We start from the raw sequence: 26375 nt of genomic DNA, 5'->3' as shown, positions 1-26375 counted from the left end.
GATTGCACACTTTTAGTATGCCTTTGCACCTCGTCACTCACCACAATGGGTTACAGCCTGTCAGTTAGCTGTAGGGCCCAACGGCATATGGTGGTGGGGTGATCAGGTGCAACAGCACACTTATAGTGTGCAATGGCATTGCACTGATCTCTCTCTCTCTTTCAGGGGTTTGGTTCTTGGATTGGATTTCCTGGGTTTCACTTCTTTGAAGGTCTTGATCGACGGGTTTCGGTGAAAACTCCTCTTTCCTTTTTGCAGTTTTTTGTTTTTAAGATAATCTTCAAGTATCCAGATCTCATCTAGTTTTGGATCTCCGGTGCCATTCTTCTTTCCCTCTTTTTTTCGCGTGCATCTAATGGATCCCGCTTGAGATTTTGCTGCATGAGTTAAACCCTGGGAAATTTGGCCTATGTCGTTGGTTCACCGTTTCCCGCAGGTGAATCCATCGATTCTTGGGTGTCTCTTAGTTCATCATTCCGATCTTTCTTATGAAGTTCAATTCCTTAGGGAGAAGAAGATGGGTGGCATTCACGGAGAGCATCTCTGAATTGGTATTTTTTCGATAAAGCCAATCTCCCCTTATTTTCGTTTTGCTGGTGAATATGGAAAAGATTGGGGGTGCGTTGCTCTATAGCTCCAAATGGAAGCGCAAGTGAGTGAGAATGCCCAGCGATGGAATGTAATTGTAGTTTTATGTTTTAAAGTGAAAGGCAAGTTCCAGAATTTTTAATTTTTGGGTTTTCTCGATCTGGTTTTTGTGTTGATGCAGAGCACTCGTGACTATCGCCTTGACATTGCTTACTAGCTCGCAGGCTATACTGATTGCGTGGTCGAGAAGAGCTGGAAAGTATGACTATAGCGTGACAACAGCCAATTTTTTGGTGGGTAGATGGTAGAATACACTAAATGGTTCCCACTTGAGTTGTCTTTGTTGCTTGCTTCACGAGTCACATGCATGTGGGAAAATGCATTTCATAGGAAAAATTCAAAGTTGTATTGGTGTCAATCATTTGATTGTCTTTCTTATGATATTGTTGATCTGTGGTTTGCTTTCCACTTGGGATTGTTGGTTTATCTTCTGATTTTATGTGAGTTCAGGTGGAGGCCTTGAAGTGTGCATTGTCGCTTCTTGCCCTTGTAAAAATATGGAACGCTGATGGTGTTACTGAAGATAACAGGCAAGTTATTCTCAGTCAAGCTCTGATATCAGCTTTCATTTTGTTTCTCATATGAATCTTTTGTTTGTTGTTTGCTCGAAAGTTCATCTGATTGACTTGCTTAAGCATGATTGATGGTTACAAAGGTTTATTGCCATGCTGGTTGTTTCTGGCTTATAGTGGACAGTTTGGTAGTGCATAAATCCTATGAATTGTGTGCATGGCTATGCGTTTTTTTCTCCTGATAGGGTATTCATTCACTTTGCGCCCTTCTCCTAAAACTAAGTGTGATGATAGTAATCATCATTTTCTTTCATTGAATTAATGTGAGATGGATTTGAACTATAAAGGTATCTTATGTAAGCTACTCCAATGGGGTAATTGTGCTACATGCTTAACCAACACGGGCCCATTTTTCCATTAACCTGCATCCACATGTGTGTTTATGTGTGGGTGCTTGAAAGAGATTTTTTTTTTCTTTTTGACAAAGGAGAAATATTATTAAACAGAAAGAAGGTGACAAGAAATCACCAGAAACAGATGAGATATAAATAAACTAGTGTCCTAAGCTTCAACCTTAGAAATCGATGTTAGGCCGTTTATGCTTTGTCCATATAATAACATCAGTCCAGATTGAATGAAAAATAGTAAGCCTGAATAATGTAGAAAATTTCCCAGCCAACAACTCTTTACCACACCATCTATCTTTCCAGAAAAGTAGCTTATTTCCTACCCACAATTTGTCATAAAATGCTGTTTGAAATCATCCAATATTGAAACCTACTAACCTAGACCTTCCAAGTTCTTTGAGCCTCTTTTCCATCTGTGTATAAGTCCGACCCTATGTCGAGCTATGTAAACCACATTTGCTTTTAGTTAGATCGTCCCATCATGGTCTTCGATGCATCAAGCTCACCACTATTTGGTAACTTGTTGGTCAAAGGGGAGGTCCAGATTCTGGGATGGTGCCGCATGATGCCAGAGTGTCACGTACAATTCCTTTGAGAGGGTGTGATACCACCATCTATCATGCCTAACAAGTGGTCCATGGAGCTGCATCCCTATTCACTTGGCCATTGCACATCACTCTTTCTAGGAGGTTGGCCACCTATCCTAGATTTTCCTATTTCCAATCAGATCCTGAGCTCGATTATAATTTAGTATCAAGGTGATTATATTTACATTCTTATATATATGGGTCCATGCAACATTTCCACAAGATCGTTAGTGAATGGGGGGATGCTCAATGAACGGGATGGGAATGGTAAGATGATACCTGCAGGGGCTGCTACTCGAGTTTCATCTCCTACCTTTGAACTTCCAAAGGATCCAACTGTGGGGAAGACCTAGAGCACTGATTAGAAATCCAAATTAGCAGCTCTATAGAATAGAAACTGGTCGAGGGAAGCTTGCAGATCTGTGCTTCTAGATACCACATTCTGTTTTGACTTGTTTCAACTTACTCAACAGTTGCAGGCCTTCCAGACGCCCAGCAATAGATTGATTTAGGGGAGAACAGAGCTTGGTGGTTGCCCACTTCCATCTGGGCGCTGGCATGTGTGTTTCCTATCTTGCAACATATATCTTCTGTTTTCATGTTGGTCAAATAGAGGATTTTGTGGGTCTTATCTTTATGATTGTCTATTCATTAGTTTTCATTTTTAAATAGTATTGTTGCATTTATCCAATTTATTTATTTCTCACTTTTTTAATGGTTGTTGTAGAGCTTTTCATTTTCTTTTTTCTTTGTTACCCAGGCTAGGTACTACTTTTGATGAAGTTAAAGTTTACCCAATTCCTGCAGCACTTTATCTCATTAAGAACTTGTTGCAGGTAAGTTACTTTGATGCTGGCATATTCAAATCTAAGGGTGTTCAATATTGCAGGAAAGAAAGCACTACTTATGTTATAAGAGTGTCATCTGGATCAGCTCCTATGTACACTTAGAGACTTATCATTTGTTGTAGTTTCTTCTTTTATTTGTGATTTTAATGGTATAACAACATCAATACTTTTATACCCTGATAGACCTTTGCTTTATTTCCTAAATTCCAATGGGAATATTTTTTATTCCTTTTCTCCTAATCCATTAGATAAACTAACTCATTGAAATTTTATCTTTGTGAACTAATGGTTAGAAATCCTAATGGATAACTTATATTCATTCCTTAACAAACAAAAACAACCTTTCATGAATCGAGACTACGTCATTTATTATCTGATGAATCCTTGAAATCAATTAAGAAGCATAATTTTTCTTTCTAGAATATTACTTTTTTTTTGCTTTGTTACCTTTTGTCACCCTTCTTGAATAAAATCCTCTCTTTCTATAAATGCATCTAAAACCATCAATCCCAGAAATTTAAATAAATAAATAAATAAAGGTAGAAATGTGCATTTCAATGGAAATGGCAGATGAACGGCCTCAATAAAGAACAAGTAACAAACTTTAAAACACAGATACCCCCCCACCCCCCGATTCCTACAGTATCTTCATTAGAAAAGGCATGCATATTTTTTTCTTCTGAAAACAGATATGTAAACCAACAAATATCTCTATCTAACCAAAGATAACATGCAGTAAATTTAACAAACAAAAAGTGCAGAAGCGTTACACGGATAGAGAGCTCAGATGAACCATGGAATCCTCATTTACAAACCCCCCAACCCCCACCCACCCACGAAAAAAGAAAAAAAATCAACCAACGGTTTCTTCACAAATTAAATAAACGAAAGAAGAAAAAGAGGAAAGACCTCATGAGGAAAAAGGATTTTTAAGGAAGCATATTCTACATTCGGCACCCTTTTGATTTCTTTATTTGTGATATCTAGGAAGCCCACCATAACCGAGTCTAGCATGTGACTTCCTAGCTGGAAAAACTATTATAGGCATTGCTCTAACTTCACATGAATCATTCAAGATAAACTTTAGGCCCTGTTTAGATATTCACTTTTGGTTTTTCATTTAAAGGATATCCTCGCAGATATATTAATATATTATGCACTTTTCCAAAAGCGTGTCAGAAAAAGATAACATTTGCCCAAAGTTACCTTTTATTTATGTTCTGATAAATATGCAGCAAACCTTTAGGACTCAAACTCTGTTGCAGTACTAAGCTGGAAATATGTATCTTTCTTTCTATGGTACCTTGACGTTTTATGAATTATTAGTTCCACACCCTCTTTAGATATTTACATATGGTTGTTCATTCAAAGGAAAAGTAAGATTGCTCATGTCCTCACTTACAAATATATTTAGATATTATGTGCTATTCCAAATACATGTCAGTAAAGGGTGACATGTGCCCAAAGTTTATATGCACCGTTTCTCTACTATCCTTATACCTTTAGATTGTGATAATATATGCGGCAAACCTTAAGGGTTGAAGAGTCTATTGAATATATGCATCTTTCGTTCTATGGTTCCTTTAAACTGTTGTATCATTAGTCCTACTGCATCGTGCATATTTCTTTGATGAACTGAATCTTTTGCCTACTGATTTGGTCCATTACATTAGTGAATGGCATAATTTGGTCATTAAAGGGTTAACGAAAAAATCTTTAGAACAGCATTTGAGTAGATACACTTTCCATTGATGAATCAAACACCATTTATTTCCACCATCTGTAAAATTATATTGTAGAAGAAGCATATTACAATTTTTTCTTGATAAGTTGTACTGGTTTCATTTTCTAACTCATTATGTTTTAATTTGTACTGGCAGTATTACATCTTTGTGTACGTGGATGCACCAACTTACCAGATATTGAAGAATTTGAACATTATTAGTACTGGTGTACTATACCGAATGATTCTGAAGAAAAAGTAAGGTATTCTTTCCTGATAAAGTTACTAATGTTTGTTAAATCTCTTTATGTCATGGCTACCCTATACAATGAAATGATTACTAGAAAATGCTAGCAACACACCACAAATGCGAGGACATCATTTTCTTCCTTTCAATTTACAAATGCATATTGAATCATGAATATAATGGACATTAATGTTTCTCGTTATTCTTTAGAATCAACATTAATTTTTATCAGCACCCTAACTTACTCTTCCCTAACCTAAGTTCAGGACAGAACCTAAAATTCAGAATAACAAGGTCTTGCCTAAGACTTGTGATCTACATCTACTATGGCGATCCATGCTGCACATGAATTCGTGGATGGGCTTCGAGCTGAGACACAGGCACAAATGAAGGCCATTAATGAGAAAATGGACCAGATGAAAAGATAATTCAAGGCAGAAATACAAAACTTAACTTGCATGATGGAGGCCCTCTTAAGTCGGGGAGGTACTGTCAGAAATATCGACCTGCAAGAGTTAAAGGTGAGGTAAAGAGAGATGAGAGAGAAGAGAAGAGAGGAGATAGAAAAGAGGAGTCGGCGGCAATAGGTTTTCCCTCTTTTACTTATTATTTATAAGTGTTGTACAGGGTGTAACATTACACAAGTAATAAAGATAAATTACAAACATGCCACCGCCCATGCATCCCAAGATGGATCCTTGGAATGTGGTGCGGGTCATGGATCCATGATCCAAAACTAACAGCCTCCCTCAAGTTGAGTATGGTCTTTGATCATGCTCAACTTGTCTTTGAGTGCCCAAAACTGATGAGTGGATAATCCCTTGGTAAAGATGTCAGCAACTTGCATATCTGACCGAACATATGCAGGTTCAATTTCTTTTTCTTCCACCTTTTGCCTAACAAAGTGTTGATCTATCTCAATATGCTTCGTGCAACAATGAAGGATGGGATTGAAGGCAATATTGATAGCACTCTGATTATCGCAAAGAAGCATAGAGGACGAGATCGGTTCTTGTAATTATTGCAGTAGGTGCCTCACCCATGTAACATCGGCTGTTTCTGCTGCCATTGCACGATACTCCGCTTCAGTACTAGATCGCACCACTGCCTTTTGCTTCTTGCTACTCCATGTTACAATATTATTGCCGATAAGAATGCAATACCCCAAAACTGATCTGCGCTCGTCAGGATCACCAGCCCAGTCCGCGTCTGTGTAGGTGAATAGTCGATGCCCTAACATATAAGCTGTGCCCTTGGTGTACATCAAGCCATCTCCAATCGTACCCTTTAAAAACCGAAGGATCCTTTTTACTCCTTCCATATGTACATCTGTAGGAGCATGCATATACTGCGAAGCTTGATTGACAGAGTATGCTATGTCAGGCCTAGTGAATGTTAAGTATTGTAACATCCCTACAACTCGACGATACAAAGTAGGATCATGATAAGTAGTGCCTTCTTTAGCACTTAGCTTATGATTTAGAAGGCAAGGTGTGCTAATCGGTTTACAATTCTCCATCCCAAAATGTAAAACTGTACATATATGTATATATAATAATATTATATTATTATATATATATAAATACATTTTTAATTTCTTTCTTTTCTGTATTTTTTTTTCCTTTATTTTTATTTTTTGTCTTTATGTCATCTAGTTCAGTTTGAACTAGAATGACTGTTGCTAGTCAAGTCCTGTCGAGACTTGACTAGCAATAGAGCTGTTGGACTGACACAGTCCAACAACTCTTAATAGAGCTGTTGGACTGACACATTCCAACAGCTCTAAATAGAGCTGTTGGACTGTGCCCAACAGCTCTATTGAGTCCTCTTTCAGCTGTGTATATAAAGGGGTGCAGCCCCTCTTGTATTTCACTCCAATGCTTCTTAAGCAATTGGTTTTTCATATCAATAAAGAATACATTTTTATTTTTATTTTGTTTCCAGTTATACCCTTTTTAAGGGTTATGCTTTAGTGTCATTCTTGACACTTGCTCTTGTTAATCAAAGCTCGTGTTTTGAAGATCCCCATTTCATTTCATGGTATCAGAGCCGCAAAAGTACTAAATCTTGAGGAAAAGCTGCCTCGGTTTCCGTGCCCGTTTGCAAAAGTTTCGCCACTTGAAGAGAAGTGTTTTATCACTTCATTGGAGAAGATTTCACATCTTGTTGTATTGTTTTTTTTTTTCTTTCTTTCTCATTTTCCTTCTTGTTTCTCTTCTATCCCTATTCTTTCTCTCCTTGTAATCGATGGATGACAATGATAAAGTCACCATCATGCCTATGAAACTAAGCGATACGAACTATGTAACATGGGCTTCAATCATGAAGCACCATATATGGGGAAAAGGCTTATGGGGGATTGTGGATGGTTCCGATTCGGAACCTAAGCTATCTCTTACTAAAAAGGAGGGAGATAAAGACGTCCCTCTATCGGAAGAAGAGAAAATCAAGGCTATTGCCTCATACGAGAAGAAATGGAAAGAATGGAGAATATCTCATGCGAAGATAATGTCATGGCTTATCAATAGCGTTGACATTAAAAAATGCTCAAGTCTTGCCAAATTTGATCATGCCGATAAGGCATGAGAATACCTTAAGAATATGTATTCCCTTAAAGATATTGCACACGTGTGCAACCTCCAAGAAAAAGTTCGAATGATGACACAAGGAGACAAAACTATTCGTGAATATTACAATGGGTTGTCCGAACTTTGGGAAGAACTTTCCCTTTTAGAACCAAAGTGGCATTGTGCCGAAGACATCGAGCTTCGTCAGAAACAACTCGATGTTGAACATTTTTACCAGTTTATCACTGGATTAAGGCCGGAATTTGAAACCACTAAATCGGCCCTACTTCACCGGGGAAAAATTCCTTCTATTGTTGAAACTATTGAAGAGTTAACAATGGAAGAAAATCGTCTCCGGAAAGGTTCTTTAAAAATTGAAGATGATTCCTTTTTAGCCGTGTCTAGACCAGGGAATCATGTTCGATCATATAGGCCTCCTCACTTTAACCGACAAAATGGTGACTATGATAAGAAGAAAGTTATTTGTCATCACTGTCATGAACCGGGACACTACAGGCCACAATGTCCCAAACTTAAGGAGCTGAGAGAAAAAAGAGCTGCAATTGCTGGATCGGAGCCTAAAGATCAGGATGCACCAGTTTCCCTGGCCCAACTAATGGAGATCCTTCAGCCTCTCATCAAAGGTGCCTCTTCCTCATCTGAAGCTTCAACCGGCGCAGCAACCTCATCTTTTTCTGATTTAGGTAAAATTTCTTGGCTTCTTGACTCTGGTGCATCTTTTCATATGACCCCAAATAATCAAAGTCTATCCAAATGTGTTAAAAATAAAACAAGTGTGTCAAAGGTCTTTACTGCTGATGGGACTTCTCTTGAAATAGAAGGAATAGGAGATTTTGAAAAAATTTATAAAATATTTTTTTTTTATTCCAGAAATTAGACATGTTTCCAAATTAAATTTAAATCTTTTATCTGTATCTCAAATTTCTGATTATGGGTGTAATATTTCTTTTTCTTCTCATGGTTGTTGGGTACAGGATCGCCAGTCAGGCAAGCTGATTGGGGAAGGTCATAGAGAAGGAGGACTCTATTACATGGATTTTTTGGAAATGCCGAAGAAAGCTTTTTGTTATAATATTCAAAAAATAGAGTTGGAATTGTGGCATAAGAGACTTGGTCACCCACATATAGCCAAAATCCAACATTTTCCAAATCTAGGGAAATTTTGTAACTCTGAATCATTTGATTGTAAAGATTGTATTCTCGGCAAAATGAAAAGATTACCATTTCAGAACAGAACCTTTTTCTCTTCAAGACCACTTGAATTAATACACTCGGATGTTTGGGGTCCTGCACCAGTAATTTCTAAAGGAGGATTTGTTTACTATGTTATTTTTGTCGATGATTTCTCCCGACATACGTGGATGTACTTTCTCAAACATAAGTCTGAAGTATTTTCATACTTTCAAACTTTTCATAATATGGTTAAAAACAAATTTCAAAATGATATTACTATTTTTCGCACAGATTCAGGGGGAGAGTTTTTATCCACAGATTTTCAAAATTATCTTAAATTGCATGGCATCACACATCAAAGATCTTGTCCTTATACACCTCAACAAAATGGACTGGCAGAACGAAAACATCGCCATATTATAGAAACCACTAGAACTTTATTAATAGCAAATCAAGTCCCTAAAGACTTTTGGGCAGAAGTTGCCTTAACTGCCACCTATCTCATTAATAGGATGCCATCTTCTTCGTTACAAAATATCACTCCCATTGAAAAACTTATGAACATTTCTCCAGACTACTCTAGATTAAGAATATTTGGGTGCAAATGTTTCATATTTACTGACAAAAATGATAAACTTTCCCCTCGTGCGATTCCCTGTGCCTTTTTAGGATATGCTGAAAACCAGAAAGGTTATAGATGTTTTGACTTCAAAAATAATAAACTATATGTGTCTAGAAATGTTTCCTTTCTTGAAAAGGAGAGCTTCTTTGATTTTAGAAAATTAAAAGACGTCACTGAGTACTCCTTTTTGCTAGATCTAACATCAACATCTGATGAATATGACCTTGATTGTAACTTTGATGATGATCCAAGAATTATTGATCTTAATGTTGAAAATGAAGAAGTTCATAGAGATACTAGTATTCAATATTCCAGGCGACAAGAGTCTAATACTCCATGTGCACTTGAGAAATATTCTAACATTCCAACTAGACAATCATCCCGAATCTCGAGGCCTCCAGAAAAGTTTGTATCATACGAGTCTTTCTCACCCACATATAGGGCAGTTATTGCATTAATTCACTCATATGAAGAACCATCCACATATTTTCAAGCAAAAAATGATATTAAATGGATAGAAGCCATGAAAGTTGAATTAGATGCACTTGAAAAGGCTTCTACATGGAATATTCAAGATCTTCCTCCAGGGAAGAAAACTATAGGATGTCGATGGGTTTATAAAATTAAAACCAAGAGTGATGGTACTCTTGAAAGATATAAAGCCCGTTTAGTAGTTAAAGGTTATGCCCAAGAATATGGGATTGATTATGAAGAAACCTTTGCTCCGGTGGCTCGTATGACTACTGTCCGAACCTTAATTGCCTTAGCTTCTATCAAAAAATGGTTTGTTTATTAAGAATTCTGATGCAGGGATCATTGTGCTTCTTCTCTATGTGGATGATATGATCATCACCGGAAGCGATAAACAGGGAGTTGAAACAATCAAAACACTTCTTAAATCTCATTTTGAAATGACTGATTTGGGCTTGTTGAGATATTTTTTAGGCATTGAAGTTGCTTATTCTCCTAGAGGATATTTATTATCTCAGACTAAATTTGCTTTTGATATTGTTTTCAGGTCTGGTATTACTGATGATAAGAAAGTTGACACTCCAGAAGTTGTTAATGTTAAAATGAAGATTGATGATGGAGAACTTCTTGCAGACCCTACTCCTTACAGACAGCTTGTCGGGGCACTTTCCTATCTATCCATTACCAGACCAGATATAGCACATGCTGTTCATACAGCAAGTCAATTTCAACATGCTCCTACTTCTGTTCATATGGGAGCAGTCATGCGTATTATCAGATACATCAAGTCCTCTCTTTCACGAGGACTTTTCTTATCTTCCTCCTCTTCTCTTGATTTAATTGCATATACTGATGCTGATTGGGGAGGTGATCCCAATAACAGACACTCAACCACTGGCTTTTGTGTCTTTTTAGGGGAATCATTAATCTCGTGGAGGTGTAAAAAGCAGCAGAAGGTATCTCTCTCATCCACCGAAGCTGAATACAGAGCCATGGCAACCACGACCATGGAAGTAGTTTGGCTTCGACGACTGCTTGCCGACATGGGAGTTGAAGCAACAAAGGCTTCACAAATGTGTTGTGACAACAAAAGTGCGATCTACATTGCCAGTAACAGAACATTCCACGAACGCACCAAACACATCGAAATGGATTGTCACTACGTCAGAGAGGAATATCTACACGGGATAATTGATCTGCCATATGTCACTTCAGAATATCAGTTAGCAGACCTCTTTACAAAGCCTCTCGCTGCTCCCCGATTTCACTTTCTCTTAGACAAACTTTCGCTCATTGTACCGTAAGTTTGAGGGGGAGTGTTAAAATGTAAAACTGTACATATATGTATATATAATAATATTATATTATTATATATATATAAATACATTTTTAATTTCTTTCTTTTCTGTATTTTTTTTTCCTTTATTTTTATTTTTTGTCTTTATGTCATCTAGTTCAGTTTGAACTAGAATGACTGTTGCTAGTCAAGTCCTGTCCAGACTTGACTAGCAATAGAGCTGTTGGACTGACACAGTCCAACAGCTCTTAATAGAGCTGTTGGACTGACACATTCCAACAGCTCTAAATAGAGCTGTTGGACTGTGCCCAACAGCTCTATTGAGTCCTCTTTCAGCTGTGTATATAAAGGGGTGCAGCCCCTCTTGTATTTTACTCCAATGCTTCTTAAGCAATTGGTTTTTCATATCAATAAAGAATACATTTTTATTTTTATTTTGTTTCCAGTTATACCCTTTTTAAGGGTTATGCTTTAGTGTCATTCTTGACACTTGCTCTTGTTAATCAAAGCTCGTGTTTCGAAGATCCCCATTTCATTTCAATGTCGACTATCAACTTTCACACCCAAAAAATATCGCAAGGGACCCAAGTCTTTCATCTTGAATTTAGCCATCAGCATAGACTTAACCCAAGATATGTGAACCTCATCACTCCCGGTAATAATGATGTCATCAACATATATAAGCACCCAAACAATAGCTGAATCACTTTTGAATATGAACAATGAATGATCTAGAACACTTTTAGTGAACCCATGATGCTGGATTTCTGTGGAAAAACTCTCAAACCAAGATCGAGAGGCTTGTTTCAAGCCATAAAGAGAGCGTCGAAGTTTACATACCCAATTGGATGAATCATGCATACTATAACCAGGTGGCTGCTCCATGTAAACTTCTTCCTTTAGTTCACCATGCAGAAAAGCATTTTTAACATCAAGTTGACTGAGTGATCATCCATGTTGTAACACCAATGCAATGATGATCCTGACGGTGCCCAATTTTACTACTGGGCTGAACGTTTCATCGTAGTCCTGCCCATACTGCTGTGTGAAGCCTCGTGTGACCAGACGAGCCTTATAGCGCTCAACACTGCCATCCGGTTTGTGCTTGATCTTGTACACCCATTTGGATCCTACAACATTCTTGTTATCTGGCCTTGGTACAATTTCCCATGTATTGCATTCATGCAATGCTTCCATTTCCTCATTCATCGCCTCTACCCAGGCACGGGAATGTACATCCTCATGAAAAGAGGAAGGTTCTGTTTCTTTGGACACTCTGGTTAGAAATGTTTGAAAATCTAAAGAGAAATTGTTATAACTTACCCAACGATCTATAGGATGTCTAACCCGAGTGGAACGTCGTAGGGGAGTCTCATCATTGACTGAATGAGCTCTACGAGAATTAACAAGACCAGAAAAACGTGAGGATGTTGTTGTAGGAGGAATGTCTTCCATATGCGGTTCCACATCGAAAGTATAGGGTTCATTGTCTGTCAATAAAGATGAATCCTCATAAGGCAACGAGTCATATAAAAGTAAGTCACTGAGCCAAGGATCATAATTGTCCTGTGTATCTGTGGAAGACGAACCCAGAGTGTCAAAATTTTCATCATCAAAAATAATATTTCTAGATACCCGAATTTTGCCTGTATGAGGATCATAACACCTGTATCCCTTATAGTCATCTGCATACCCAAGAAACTTGCATTGTACAACTCTGTCTTGAAACTTATTTCTCAATGAATGATCAATGTGAACATAACATACACAACCAAAAGGATGTAGTTCTTCATATGATGGATGACAATTACAAAGAACAAAATACGGAGAATTATCTTCAAGGATGGTCATGGGCAACCTGTTGATAACGTAAACAGCTGTATGGAAAGCCTCGGTCCAAAGAGAGAAGGGAATACCCACAGTGTGCATCATGCTCAAGGCTGTCTCAACAATATGCCTGTGTTTTCTCTCAGCTACTCCATTTTGTTGAGGGGTATGAGGGCAAGAAATGTTATGTGTAATGCCATGCTCTTTCAAATATTTACTAAAATCATGGGATATGTATTCTCCCCCCGTCACACTGGAAATATACAACATTGGTGTTGAATTGGTTTTGGACTAGTGCATGGAACTGTTTGAACAACTTGAAAACTTCATGTTTGTTTTTCATGAAGTAAATCCGACTAAATCGAGTGTAAGAATCAAGAAAGAGTACATAGTATCGAGATCCAGAAAGAGAGGCAGTGGGCGCAGGACCCCAAACATCTGAGCATATAATCTCAAAAGGCTTTGTTGCTCTTTTATTGATACTATGAAAAGGAAGTACATGACTTTTGCATAAATGACAACTTGGACATTTTGACTCTAAACTGACTGCTGGTATTAGACTTTTAGCAGACAACTTGTCAAGAAAAACTTGACTACAATGACCCAAACGAAGATGCCATAAGTCTGGCTTATTAAGTTTCAAGACTCTAGATGGAGAACTATGATCTGTGGATCGACTAAAAAATGTTGGAAAGGAAGGAGCTGAAGAAGCCACGGCTACGAAAGACGACATCTTCAAAGGCACATGAGATTCTTCAAAGACGTACATGTTCCCGCGCCGTTCACCTTTAGCGAGCGTCTTCTTGGTATGAAGATCCTTAAGATAAACAGAAGGAGTAAATTCAACGAAAGAATTTCTTTCATCAACTAATTTAGACACAGATAGAATATTCTTTTGAATAGCAGGTGTGAGTAAGACATTTGACAAGGGTAATTGAGATTCAGGCAAAGTAAGAGAGACATTTCCAGTGTGAGAGATGGGGTGGTGAGATCTATCTCCTATGACTATAGTGCCATTTCCAGTGTAAGGAGTCAAGTGAAAAAATTTACCTGCATAAGAAGTAACATGTGCTGCTGCCCCTGAATCAATATACCATATACCTTCATCATTTTGGCGTAAGTTCATCTGATTGAAAGTAGTCATAAGGATATTTTGTACGTCTTGTGGAAGAACCTGTCCCTGAGGAGTGCGTGCAAACGTCTGAGTTGCCCTCTGCCCTGGCCTACTATCTGGCCTCCCTGTTTTGTTCCGGTTCTGAGGATTGTACCAGCAATTTGCTTTAACATGTCTCCGCTTATTGCATAGAAAACAAGTAGGAACACGTCCCCCTCGTGGTACACTGCCTGAGCCAAGGCCTCCTCCACCTGGTGTAGGTAGTAATCCTCCTTTGTTTATAGTTGTTCCATTGGGACGAGGAGGAGTAAATAAGACTCCTGTTTGAATAGGCGTATGTGCCATCATCACAGGATGAGCATCATCTGACGCGTGTTCCTGATTTAAACTGACCTCATATTGCAAAAGCTTAGATTGAAGATCATCAAAACATGGAAGAATTGAGACAACCTGGAGTGCTGTGCAAAACATGCGATATTCAGGTCCAAGGCTACCTAATACCTGTTGTACCATGTCCTTATCTGATACAGGACTTCCAATGGCAGCTAACTGATCTGTAATAACCCTGACATCTCCCATGAATTCTGTAATAGATTTGTTTCCTTTTCGCATGGATTGGAATTGCCACTTGAGTTGCAAAGCCCGAGATTCGGAAACCTGAGAAAAGGAATGAGCTAGTCCATTCCACAACCCGGCAGCAGATTGATCATCAGAAATAGTTTGTAAAACATGACCAGAAAGTGTGGAAGTTATGTAAGCAACTAATGTCTGATCCCGTTGTACCCATATGTCATAAGCAGGATTGGAGGTTCGAAGTTGACTCACCTTCCCATCTTCACCTGTTATTTCTTGCATGATATGTGTAGGTGGGGCGGGTGATTGCCCATCTAGATGCCCATAAAGACCATAACTGCGAATAAAATGCACAATCTGACGTTTCCAAAGTAAGTAGTTATCATGAGATAACTTGTGGGTCATGAGGTGAGTAAGAAAACTAGGGTTCAGCTTGGAATCCATGGATTATATGAAGAATGAGAAGCCAAACTGTTCTAACAGTGTATTGAAGGAAAAAAAACACAGCAATGCTGTGTGATGAAAAAAATATCAGCACACACGTTACACAAAAGAATAGTGATGTGCGAACCAAAAAATATTAAATGCCGACCCTTCTAACAGTATATTGAAGGGAAAAATAGTAATGCTGTGTGCTGAAAATAATATCAGCACACACGTTACACAGAGAAAAAGAAACATCAATGCTGTGTGCTGAAAACAATATCAGCACATACATTACACAGATGAATAGTAACGTGCGAACCAGAAAAAGAAAGAATCAGAAATATTTTGGGGAGAAAAACAAAAACTCGGCAGACTGAAACAGGATGTTAAGACGTGCGTACCAGAAATATTGAGAATGAGAAGGATCAAAAGGGAAACTAGAATGACGTGAAATCTGATTCAGAAAATGAGAAATAAAGAAATCTGATTGAGGAAAACAAAACAGAAATAAAGCCTACATCCTTTAGAAGCACGTGCTGGTCCTTATGGGCCTTCTAGATGATTGATTTCCGCGCCTGTGCCCTGATACCATGTCAGAAATATTGACCTGCAAGAGTTAAAGGTGAGGTAAAGAGAGAGGAGAGAGAAGAGAAGAGAGGAGATAGAAAAGAGGAGTCGACGGCAATAGGTTTTCCCTCTTTTACTTATTATTTATAAGTGTTGTACAGGGTATAACATTACATAAGTAATAAAGATAAATTACAAACATGCCACCGCCCATGCATCCCAAGATGGATCCTTGGAATGTGGTGCGGGTCATGGATCCATGATCCCAAACTAACAGGTACCAAGGTACCATTGCAAGCAAACACTCCTAGTTCCTCCATTGCCAATGCCAACCGGGGTGAGGATTGTGATCAAGGTTGTTAAATGCGATGAGGCGAAGCGAGGCGTTGAGCCTGCGCTTCGCCTCTGAGGCGTACGCCTCTCACAACTGGAATGAAAGTGAAGCGGTGGGAGGGGAGGCAGTAAGAGAAGGGCCACCCGCCCAGCTGGTACGGAAGCGAGGGATATGCCGGTCGTCCGGTGGTCGGAGAAGACTGAGCAGCAGCTGCAGCACAACAACTCCGGTGGTCGGTGGTCACAACTGGTTGGAGGTTGATGAGGGGCGCATCACAGCAACGCCTCAGTACCTTGAGCGTGCGCCTCGCCTCTGAGGCGTACGCTTCAGGTACTGAGGCGTACGCCTCTCACAACACTGATTGTGATACATCAGCTGGGGTACACTCCAAGTTTGACAAACTTGCTTGAAATTTCTCACTTTTACGGGGGAAGATCTCACAAGTTGGGTCTTTAAGGTGGAATGATACTTTAAAATTGCTTAAACTCTGGAACATGATAAAGTGAGTTTGGCTACTATACATTTAGCAGAAGAAGCAATTCGATGGTTCAAATGGTATAAGTCATATGTGGGCACTCCTTGCTGGGTATCATTTGCCAAGGCCCTTACGCTAATGTTTTGGACAGCCACACCATCAAGCACTTGAAGCACGCCTCCTATTTCCAAGGCGAAGGTACAAGAGGAGCCTTTAAAGACAAAGTCTTCCACTTTACCTTAAAATGTAAAATTAGTTGAAAATATACATTTAAAATAGGTTATATATAATCATATATATATATGTAGTTGTTATTTGTATTGCCCTTGAAGGGCATTTTGATCTTTTCCATAATATAACGTTTTTGTCTTTTCTTTTATTTTTATTTTTACTTTTTATTTTGTTCTTTAGTCCTTATGAAATAGAGCATGGGCTCTATGGTCAAAAGACCATAGAGTCATTGGGACTCACCAACAATCACATTTGTGACCGTTGGGGGCTCCCAATGACTTTATTGGGGGCTTCTCAATAGAGTCCATGACTCTCTCTCCCTCTCTTTTGTATAAATAGGGGTTAACCCCTCACTTGTATTCTAATGCTTCCTTAAGCATGTTTATTCAATAAAGCTTATTTTTTTTGCTTTTGTCCTTGTTCTAAGACTCTTTGAAGTCTTTGTATACACTTCTGTGCCTTCATGCCTTTGTATTGTAAATTCTTGGATTTGTGTATGTGCTTCTGCACTTTGTTTTTGTAATTCCGCATATTTCATTACATGGTATCAATGCTCTTGGTCTTGTGGAAATTAGCCATCAAGTGTTCGTGATTGTGGAAAGCATCATCAAGTGTTCGTGTGTTTGTGATGCTTGTGGTAACTCAAGTGGACGTGTTCTTCCACATTCTTTTCTTTTTCTCTTCTGCCACTCAAAATGGAGTATGAACAAAAATTTGATCCATCCTTCAAGCTAAATGGCTCCAACTACATGGTGTGGGCATCTGCAATGAAAAATAACCTCAAAGAAAAGAGGCTTTGGGGATACGCGATGGGTATTATGCCAGAACCTCAACTCGAGCTCACCAAACTATAAAGAGATCAAGAAAAGGCTTAGAAGGAGATGCTCAAATAAAAGCTATTTAAGATCATCAATCTAAGGTATAAGATTGAGAAAGTAATCATGCAAAAATTTGTGCATAGTTTATGAATAATGTTTAGCCCAAAATATGTGCTAACATTGCAAAAATTCGTAAAGCCAATGAAACATGGTTCTTTATAAAGGGTATGCATTTTCAAAAAGACCTTGTACGATAATTTTTCTTGTAAGAGAAAATACGAACCATTAAACAAGAGGACATGAGTGTCCGTGATTATTTTAGTGCACTTGGACCTCTATGGGATGAGTTGACACTTCTTTAATCCAAATTAGTTTCTAGTGAAGATGTGAAGCTAAGAAGAGAACAAATGAAAAAAGAACACTTTTTTCAATTTTTAAATGGGCTTCGACTTGAATTTGAATAAGTTAGATATTTTTTTCTGCATAGATCTAAACCTCTCAGTTGCCGAAATATTTCAAGAAGAAACTTGCCTTGGTATGATTAAAGGAGGAGACGAAGTGTTGGCGGTTTTTAAACTCGACAACCATATGAAGACTTATAAGTCTCCACAATTTAGGAGGCAAAATAATTATAATGAAAATAATAGCTATAGTGGTGGCTATAGGAAAGCTATTTGTCGTCATTGTCATGAACCGGGACATTTAAGACCTAATTGTCCCAAACTCAATGACACCTCCAAGAACAATGTAGCTTTCCTATGATCACATGAGAATATCCTATCCAATTTATGCACTGGCTCAAAATTATCTGATGTTTCTACTCCGATGGAACACCTTTGCAAGTTAAAAATATTGGAACTTTAGACCCTTATCAAAATTTTTGCGTTCTAAAAGCTAGGGTAGTTCCAAAGTTAAATTTAAATCTTTTTTTGGTTTCTCAAATCTTCGATCATGGATGTGAAATCTTCTTCTCATCTAAGGGTTGCTCAGTGCAGGATCTCTAGTTCGGGAAGCAGATTGGGCAAGGCCATAGGAGGGGATATCTCTGCTTCATGGATTCTTTAAATCTCCCTTTGAAATCCTTTTGTAACTATATCCAAGATTAAAATATTGAAACTTGACATAAAAGACTTGGACATCCGAGTTATTCAAAGATGTATCTTTTCTCTTTTGAGCAAAAATTTTGTAATGAAAAAGATTTAATTTGCAAAGATTGTATTCTTGGCAAAATAAAATATATTTCTTTCCTAATAGAACATGTCTCTAAAAGACCTTTTGAATTAATGCATTCGTATGTATAGGGATCTTCTCCGCTCATATCAAAAGGAGGATATTCATATTATGTTACATTTGTTGATGATTTTACTAGATATGTGTAGATCTACTTCCTTAATTTCAAATCTGATGTATTCTCCTTTTTTAAACAATTTTATATGATTGTCAAAAATAAATTTCAAATGAATATTTTCATTCTTAGGTCCGACTCGGGTGGTGAATACTTATCTAATGAATTTCAAAACGATTTTAAAAAAATGAATTTTGTCACTAAAAATTTTGTCCTAGAACCCCACAACAAAATGGATTAGCCGAAAGAAAACATAAACATATTATAGAAACCACTAGGACCCTACTTATCTCTAAAGATATTCCAAAAAAATTATGAAAATCTCGATTCTCACACTTTTCTTCTATTCTTCCCACATGTTTCTTTCTTGCTTCTCTACATGCTTCTTATGTGCTTTTCTCACGCTTTTTTTCGTGTTTCCCGTGTGCTTCATTTGACACTTCTCACTCACTTCCCATGTACTTTATCTAAATTGGTAATAATCACTTTTAGATTTTGAGAAGAATTTAATTCTTACACTACAAAATCATGGAATTTAAGAATAGCCATTTTTATTTTAGTTTTTATTCCCTTCCCGTTCGATTAGTATTCACTTCCCATTTGATCCCATATGATTTCATTTTTTATTCCTATTCCGCTTCTAAATTATTTTTTTGTTTTCTGCTGCTTGTGATTTTTAAAATACCTCGCTTCTCATTTCGTTTCCCGCTTTCGCTTCCTAATTTGGTAACCTTGGTGCAAACAAGAGCACTCTCAGCAGGAATTATGTGATGTAACGTGGCATTCCTACCACAAATGCAAAAACATGTACATGCTTATAGTGGAAGATGAGAAAGAAAATGAGGAAAAAAGAAGAGAAGAAAGGAAAGATATGCTAAAATAGGATCTCCACTTTTGGGAGCACAAGGCAAGCAAACGAAAAAATGACTAGGTATGCCTCCAAATTTCTCCCATTGAGAGCTTTAAGGGGGATTCAAATAGCCTTGTATCACCATGAAGCAATTAAAGGCAAGTATCCCTATAAGTCATATGCGAAGAAAGATGTTTTTTCTCACCTTTTCATGGATTTTCACCTTGGAGGCATGATATACTTAAAGAGGGAGGGTATGTTGCATTCCCACTTTTGAAGTGTATTGTGTCTAGTATACTAATATAGTAGATGTAGATCTTGTATGAGGTATTGGATACCATAATCACAATTCTCAACGAGATTTTCAATTTCTCATGAAAAATATAAAAAAATAACTATTGCGATTTTCGCTTTTTAAACACGAGATTTTCAAAAGTTCGCTTATATTGAAAATCTCACATTTCTTTCACAAGTTTTTCAATAAAACGCAAATAAAACGGCTCAAAAGTGCTCAGGCTTTTTAACGCCCAAAATTTTAATCTCAAGGGCCTCAAAAGCTGAGCCCTTTTTCGGGGTTGAAGGGGTGGAACAAACGGTCTTTTATAGGTGTGGTGAGGAGGCAAAACTCTCTACACCTTCCATATAATAAACCCTATTCTTTATTATTTACATTCCATAATCCACACATTATACTAAACTCAAGAAATGAAACAAAAGCTAAGAAGCAAAGGTTGCCTTTATTTCCTCTTATGCAAATCGTGAATCCCATAACCATCACCGTCTCTCACAAAAGGCTTAGGGCAGGAGTGCAGGGAAAACACTATAGTCATAGAGCAAACCTTGGCTTAGCCCTTTTGAAAATCACAATTCAGGCAAGTCTCTTTCTCTTTCTCTGAGATGATTCAGGAGCAGAGACTCCTCCTGTTTCTCTAATCTAGGAAGAAAGGATTTGGTTTCTGGCCTCCCTCCCTTGGCTCTCAAAAATGACAGCGGAAGAGCCACCATTCTGTAACGCCCCAAAATTTTAACCCAGATTTTTCCAGGATTTTTTTTTTAAACCAACAAATGATTCTAGGGTTAAGCATTTCAGAACGATACAGGAAGGTAAAAGCAAACCACGCCATTTATTTTTTTATTTCAATAATAATAGAATTCAAATAGAGTTTATCACATCATCAGTCTTAAAACAAAATTTCAATCAAAAAGCAATTAGGACCGCCAGGGAACAAATAAATCCAGTCATGGTCAGCGCCTCATCCTGCTTCGCCCCTGGACTACTCTGAGCCTGAAAATGATAAAAATTATAGGAATTAGACTACCACGTCTAAGTAGGAAAACTGTAATTATTCTTGCAAGTAGATCATGTGTCAGGTGTGATGTGGGTGTTGTGTTGGAATTTCAGTCTAAACATAAACACATAGGGAATTCGATGCAATAGCAATAATAGACATATATCTGAATAGAAAGGTAGATTATGTAACAGTTTATACTTAAGCACAAAAAACATTTTACTCAACTACAACAATTAAACAAGGTATTAAGCAATTAAAGCAGAACTTACACTAACATGAATAACATCTATATAACATCCATAATATGAATTCAATTAACTAATATATGCACAATTTAGGATGTTGTTTTATCATGAGCACCGAATATAAAGCATGATGAAAAAGTAAACAGTTGTCTCTTTAATGACTCCAACACAGTGATACCTAACTGTTCTAGTTAATGTTTATCTTTTCTTATCCCGCGGGTACACACGGGCCAAGGCAACCATCACAGAAGAGAACGTTCGGGGGTATTTTATTCAAGGTTGTTTTATTAACCCGAACATTCTAACTGTGACTGAAATCCCAAGGGAGCGGCCAGTGACCGAGAGAAACTCCCAAAGGCCAAAACCACAACAGGATGCATCCCTAACTTCTGCAGAAGTACATAAAACTACCACCTAGGACCAATTGGTAGTCTGGGTCCCCCAACTCCGAGGACTGGGGACCAACGAGTCACTTTAGCTCGAACAGATAAACATGTCCCCGGAGTTTTGTACCACCTACCCTCTTCAAGGTAAGCCCGAAACTGAGTGGGTTAAGCTTTTCATTTAATTTATTTCCCAAAGTACAGGGCATTTCCCCAACTTCCTTCTACTATCCTAACAGTAGAATTCCCAACCTTAGTCATTTTACCAAGGTGTATAGAACAGTTCCCATCCTTTGTCGTATTGATTGCATAACCCACTCAAAGCGCTCTGGTGCCTTTAAACCAATCAAGCAACAATATTTTACTTTCATTTTCATGTGGATTCACATCATAACTTCGATGGCCTATTCAAGACCCTCAATACCCTAGCTAGACCTCCATATGTCCATAACAACCTGACCCATATGTTCGGTTATCAAAACCTCATTTATCATTCTTATTATCATTTATTTATTCCTTAATAGCAAATTGCTACAACTCCTCCATGTATTATGAAGGGTGGCATGTAATAAAAGCTCTGACAACAAGCAAAAACACAGTTGGTGTACTTTATTGAACGTGCAGTATAGTCCTAAAGATTTGGTAATATATGTATTTCTCCCAACATCCTCTCATTCGAACATTCCACAAGATATACAACTTATTTGGCATTTGATACTTTCAGCAATTATGTAGTGTTAGGCAATAGTACTTCAGCAAATATACAATTTAACAAGCCTATGAACATTGAAAAATAAACATCTTAATGGCCATTTGAATCTTCTAGATGATGTACACATAATGAATCATTGGAACCCTTTGAAGGAATATGTAGTTGACCCACATAAATTAGGCAGTTTAATATGCAGCTAAACATCAATTTAAATTGCTAGTTACTATGGAGTGAACACCAAATTTACATGCAGCCTAATATACAACTAATCATCTATTTAAATTTACAAGTTACTATGCAGTTTAATATGCAGCTAACTAAGCATGTAAACATAAAGTGAATACGAAATTAAATACTAGATTGAATCTCAACCTAATATGCAACTAAATCGACATGGAGCAACAGTTTAATATGTTGTTTCATATGAACCGAATATGATCATATCATGCAGCTAACTAGGCATCTAGCAGTTGATTAATCATGCAGCTTCATATAACATGGGAGACCATTATAACAGACATCTGATTAGTCTTTGCACCCTCTGGAATACATACAACCAACTTTGATTAATTAGGTAACAATCGTTATCACTAGACAGATACAAGACTCAAATATTGGCAGCACCTTGGTTTATCATAAGTAATTCAACTAAAAGCATAGGAGTTAAACATGCATTCACATTGATTAATCATATGCAAAACAAAAGTCCAGACCTTTACAACCCTCAAGCATGGTCATATGTGCACAGACTCTGTGTCAGTCTACTATAATGCCTTAATTCTGTTACAGCAAATTTTCCAAAACATAAAGCACCACAGCGCAGGAGCTTAATATGCGACTAACCACCACTTCAATACACAAGGTACACAATCTACCGTTTTAGTTCTTTAGTGGGCACCCAGTCCCTACAACCCAAAACCGCAGGTAAATCATAGATCATCCTCTCACGAGTTAGATCAGCCTCTCACGAGTTGGGTAAAGACAATTTCATAATCAGTCCAAAAGATTTGCACAAAATAAATACTAAATTCAAGAGAATATAGTCCCAGCCAAGTCATGCAGTCCCAAAGATTATATACGATGCTAAATCATAACATTTACATGAATGTATATATATTTACAAATATATATATATATACATAAATAAGAAATTTCAGATGAACGTGTATACAACTCAATCACAAATTTCATTAGATCAAATTAAATCATGAAATCCCAAAGAGACATACACAGGAATTAAATCATGATTCAAAAAAAAGAAAAGAAGCATCCGAAACCCCAAATCGTTGATTTGGAGTTTTCGGTTTGGGATTGACAGACAACCCCCAACAGGAGATTTTTCCCCATTTACAACTCGACAGTCTGGGTTTCGGACAACCCACATCCCACCCGATCTATGCTCGACCTGAACAAAAATTTTACAGGAACCCTACATTTTCCGGTGAAGTTGTTGCGGCAGCTACGAGAGGGGTCGGTTGGCCTGGACAGCACCGCCACCGGAGAGGTCGGTTGCGTCTCCTGACACGGCTTCAAACAGTAGGCCCGAGCTTGGGGGAGGGGAATCCGAGGGTTAGAGAGAGAAGAGAGAGAAAAGAGAGAAAGGGGATGGCGAGAGAGAGAGGAAAGAGGGTTCGGGGTCCCTCCTTTGTAGGTGGGTGGCCTCCCGAAAAGGAAGGAGCTCCTCCCCCTTCCGACAGCTGCGGTGTGCTCCCCCACCTCCCATGTCCTTATGTGTTAGGGTTCGGCTGAACCCTAACACCCGATATCACAGGGGAGAGGGTTTTCCCCTCTCAAACTTTTTTTATCGGGCAACCCATATCGGGTTGCCCCCCCCCTATTAACCCCTCTTTTAATTTAACAGGGTGTGGGTCGGATCCGGGTCCGACCCACGACCTGCGATGCCGGATCCGATTGCAGTTTGGATCCGGGTCGCGTGAATAGCAGTGGATCCAGGAGTTGGATCCACTTGAGTCCAACAATGGTTTTTTTTTTTTTTAAATATTATTATTACTTATTTATTTATATAGTATTACTAAAATACTCAAATATGCACATTTTTCTTTTTGGATCCAATAACGGATCCCAGGCCCAAATCCACATTATTCTTTAAGTTTTAGTGTGAAATTTGTGGTTGTTACACATTCGGTGAACCCTTCTTTTCCTTCAACAAAACAAAAAAAAAGAACTTTGATAGGTTTGTTCCATTTGAAGAAATGCAAAGAAGATAAAGATGATGGACATTATTGATTGTTTTCATTTATTGAAAGTGAAGAAGACAATTTGGAGGATCATGATGGGTTGTTGAATGAAGATTTTCATTTTTTGCACATGATTGAAAATTATGTTTTGTAATTTGTATTTGAAAACTTTGATGATGAACTGATATTTTCATGGTTTGTAATCTTGACTTGGACATTTTAGATGTGGATTTTAATTTATAATTGTTGCTTGATGGTATTTGATTTTTTTCTTGCAGTTTAGCTCAGTTATTATTTTAGATGTTGTGGTTTTTAATTTATAATTTTTGCTTGATAGTTGATTTTTTTTTTCTGTTACTTTGCTCGTTTACATACTGTTGCTAAATATTTTTCATTGCTTAGAATAAAATGTTATGTTTTTTTATTTTTTTACATTTTTTAATTTGTCGAGATTTTCCTCATAAAAACAATTTTTTCAAAATCTCCAGAGATTTTCCTTTGCCGAGATTTTCCGGAGAACTATATTTATGACTGCTGGATACCAAGCTTTGCCTTGAGGACAAGGAAAATTCTAAGGGGTGTGGATTGTTACATACACACCCTTTGGAGGTTTGGCCTGTAACTTTATTTTAGGGTCCATGTCCTATACGGTCCATTTGGGATGTTATGTTGTATTTTGGGTTTGGTTATTGTATTTTGATCTTATTCAAATATGCTTAGAACAAGCATAGAAACAAATGAGAGGGAAGACCCTCTTGTATATAGAAGTACCATGGCCTTGGGGAGCTCCCAATGACTATATTTATAACCGTTGGGAGCTATCCCAATGACTCTGGTCATGATGACCATTGTGCCCTTACAATAAATAAAAAAGATACAAACAATAAAGACTATAAAATGACTAAACTGGCCCTAGTTATATATCCAAAATACCCCAGGTTATATATCCAAAATACATAGTTTAAAATAAGATTATATATATAAAATCTTATACAGTACATTCTAACACCCCCCTCAAACTTACGATGTGATCACTAAAAGTTTGTCAAAAAGGAAATGAAATCGAGGTGACGGAAGCGCTTTGGTGAAGAACTCCGCCAGTTGATACTCAGAAGTGACATATGGTAAGATGGTATTCTTTAGATATTCTTCACGTACATAGTAACAATCTATTTCTATATGCTTGGTGTTCTCATAAAATGTATAGTTGCCAGCTATGTATATTACACTCTTATTGTCACAACTCAGTTTGGAGGGTGTCTGTAGATGAATGCTCATATTTTCAAGTAATCTTCACAACCAAACAATCTCTGATGTTGTAGTAGCCATTACACAATATTCGGCTTCAGTTGATGATAATGATATTTTTTGTTGTTTTTTGTATTTCCACGACACCAGAGAATCACTTGCAAATACACAAAAATTAGTAGTTGAGCGTCGATCATTTGGATCTCCTCCCCAATCTGAGTTGGAATATGCAATCAACTCAAGAAAAGATGAGAATAACAAAAACCTCTAGAAGTAGATGTTTGTAAATATCTAACAATTCTCATTACAACACTCATGTGAACTGTGGTGAGAGAATGTTGAAATTGGTTGGCAGTATAAACTCCATGCGCTATATTAGGCTTAGTAATAGTTAAGTAAGTCAATACGCCAATCATTTAACGATACGTGGTAGGATCATTTAGAGGTATCTCATCATCAATCTTCATTTTTGCATTAATAACTTTAGGAGTATCCACCTTTTCGTCAGGATATTCCTGACCTGTCAATAATATTATTAGCAAACTTGGTATGAAAAAGTAAATAGCCCCTAAGAGAATAAGTAACCTCAATTTTTAGGAAAAATCTAAGAAATC

At 37.6% G+C, this 26375-nt stretch overlaps 1 protein-coding gene across 1 annotated transcript in view; it reads left to right on the top strand.

Moving 5' to 3' along the window:
- Positions 1–207: 207 nt before the first annotated feature.
- The window catches only part of LOC149842263 (CMP-sialic acid transporter 2-like), a 62019-nt gene continuing 35851 nt past the window's right edge, over positions 208–26375 (top strand). The window contains exons 1-5 of the mRNA XM_089999033.1: positions 208–652; positions 770–881; positions 1099–1178; positions 2915–2990; positions 4883–4983. Coding sequence (XP_089855159.1) covers positions 603–652; positions 770–881; positions 1099–1178; positions 2915–2990; positions 4883–4983 — 419 coding nt within the window. The 5' untranslated portion in view covers positions 208–602. The remainder of the gene's footprint in view (positions 653–769; positions 882–1098; positions 1179–2914; positions 2991–4882; positions 4984–26375) is intronic.

This window comes from Nuphar pumila, chromosome 3 (assembly GCF_984573655.1).
Source record: "Nuphar pumila chromosome 3, dmNupPumi1.hap1.1, whole genome shotgun sequence".
NCBI lineage: Eukaryota > Viridiplantae > Streptophyta > Magnoliopsida > Nymphaeales > Nymphaeaceae > Nuphar > Nuphar pumila.
The sequence above is the reverse complement of the archived record's forward strand: the minus strand, read 5'-3'. Positions and strand labels throughout refer to the sequence as shown.